The 1492-nt window shown below is 41.3% G+C and overlaps 1 protein-coding gene across 1 annotated transcript in view; it reads left to right on the top strand.

The window, feature by feature from the left end:
* LOC107099076 (phospholipid scramblase 1-like) overlaps positions 1-1492 on the top strand; it is a 17997-nt gene that overhangs the window by 11202 nt on the left and 5303 nt on the right. The window contains exon 4 of the mRNA XM_015397046.1: positions 932-1152. Within this exon, the coding sequence (XP_015252532.1) occupies positions 932-1152 (221 nt within the window). The remainder of the gene's footprint in view (positions 1-931; positions 1153-1492) is intronic.

Raw genomic sequence — 1492 nt, 5'->3', positions numbered from 1 at the left:
TGAGTTCTGTAAATAATAGAAGAAATCACCAGCTTCAGAGACAAAAAAAGGTTTTGCAGGTCTGTTGATCTAAAAAAAGCATTTGACTCAATGGATCACTATATATTAATTAGGAGTGCTTTACGGTGTGCTTCTGGAGTGGATGAAAAGCTTTTTCAATCTGAAAAACTCACATGAAGAGAAAAGACACTTAGGAGAAATTTATTGATACAGTTACTTTGTCTTTAGCGCTCAGACCTAGGGAGGAAACATAGCGCTGAATTTTGATATATATGCATGAACAGGAGCAAAGAATAGGGCTGTTTCCCCCCCAGGCCTGAAACTGGTGGTGGAGTGGAGATAGATGAAGTTGGTCAGTCTGAAGACTGCTGGTTAGCGAGACGGTATGCTGAGCTTTAGGGGGAGATCCAGTGGATTGCGTGAGCTGATCCTAGAGCTTCATTCAGGGACCTGGAAGATGGAAGTCCAGTTTGGATAACACAGGTTGTCCATGATGAGCAAGCATGAAGCAACAGTAGAGAGAAAAAACTCCCCGTTGGGAAGAAATCTCTGGTAGAACCAGGCTCAACATGGCGGTCTTCTGCCGGACCGGTTGAGATGAGACAGGGAACGCAGTAAGAGTCCGGGAGGAATAACACTCTGATGAATCTTTAGCTAAGATGGTGGAGGAGGGGCTGGAGGTGGGTTGAAATTCTGTCATCTGATTGGCTGTGTCGCAGGTGGATGAAGGAAAGCAATGAGTTTCTTCAGTTGCACTTCCACCTAGGCACCATTAAATTAGAATACAGCAATTTGTAAAAATGGTTATCATATCAGTTGTCAATCTTGGACATTGCTTATGGTGTCCCATAAGGATCAATATTTTTGAATTGATACTATTTATTCTCCACATAAAACTATTGAACCATCCACACTCTTTATTCTTCCACAGCTATCATTGGATTCGAGAGAAACAACAAGTATGATATAAAGAACACCATGGGCCAGAAGATTTACACTGCCAACGAAGAGACCGACTGCTGCACCAGAAATTGTATTGGTTCTTTGCGCTGCTTTGACATGAAGATCAAGGACAACATGGACAGGGAGGTCATCCGTCTTATCCGGCCTTTGCGATGTATCGGCTGCTGCTGCCCTTGCTGTCTGCAGGAGGTCTGTACTCAATAGTGTATTTTTGGCTGAACATAACTTTTCTAAAAGGAGTTGTTAAGAATCTAATTTTGTAATTATTTAAGCCATATACTGTAGTTCTGTATTGTTACAGAGGAAAGGTTGATAACACGCCCTGAGTGTCTATATGAAACTAGGCATAGATCAGTCTATACAGAAAGGATTGGAGCTGAAAGAGATTTGTCTGGCTGCTTTGAACATTGAACAATTTACAGCTTCTCCTCCCCAATCTGTTGCTGTGCACTAACAAACAGCTGGCTGAAAAAGATTGACTACAATTTTTTTCTTCTAAAAGAAATTCATAAAAAAAAATGTGGTTTTA

This window comes from Cyprinodon variegatus, unplaced genomic scaffold (assembly GCF_000732505.1).
Source record: "Cyprinodon variegatus isolate N-32 unplaced genomic scaffold, C_variegatus-1.0 Scaffold836, whole genome shotgun sequence".
NCBI classification, from domain to species: Eukaryota; Metazoa; Chordata; class Actinopteri; order Cyprinodontiformes; family Cyprinodontidae; genus Cyprinodon; species Cyprinodon variegatus.
The sequence above is the reverse complement of the archived record's forward strand: the minus strand, read 5'-3'. Positions and strand labels throughout refer to the sequence as shown.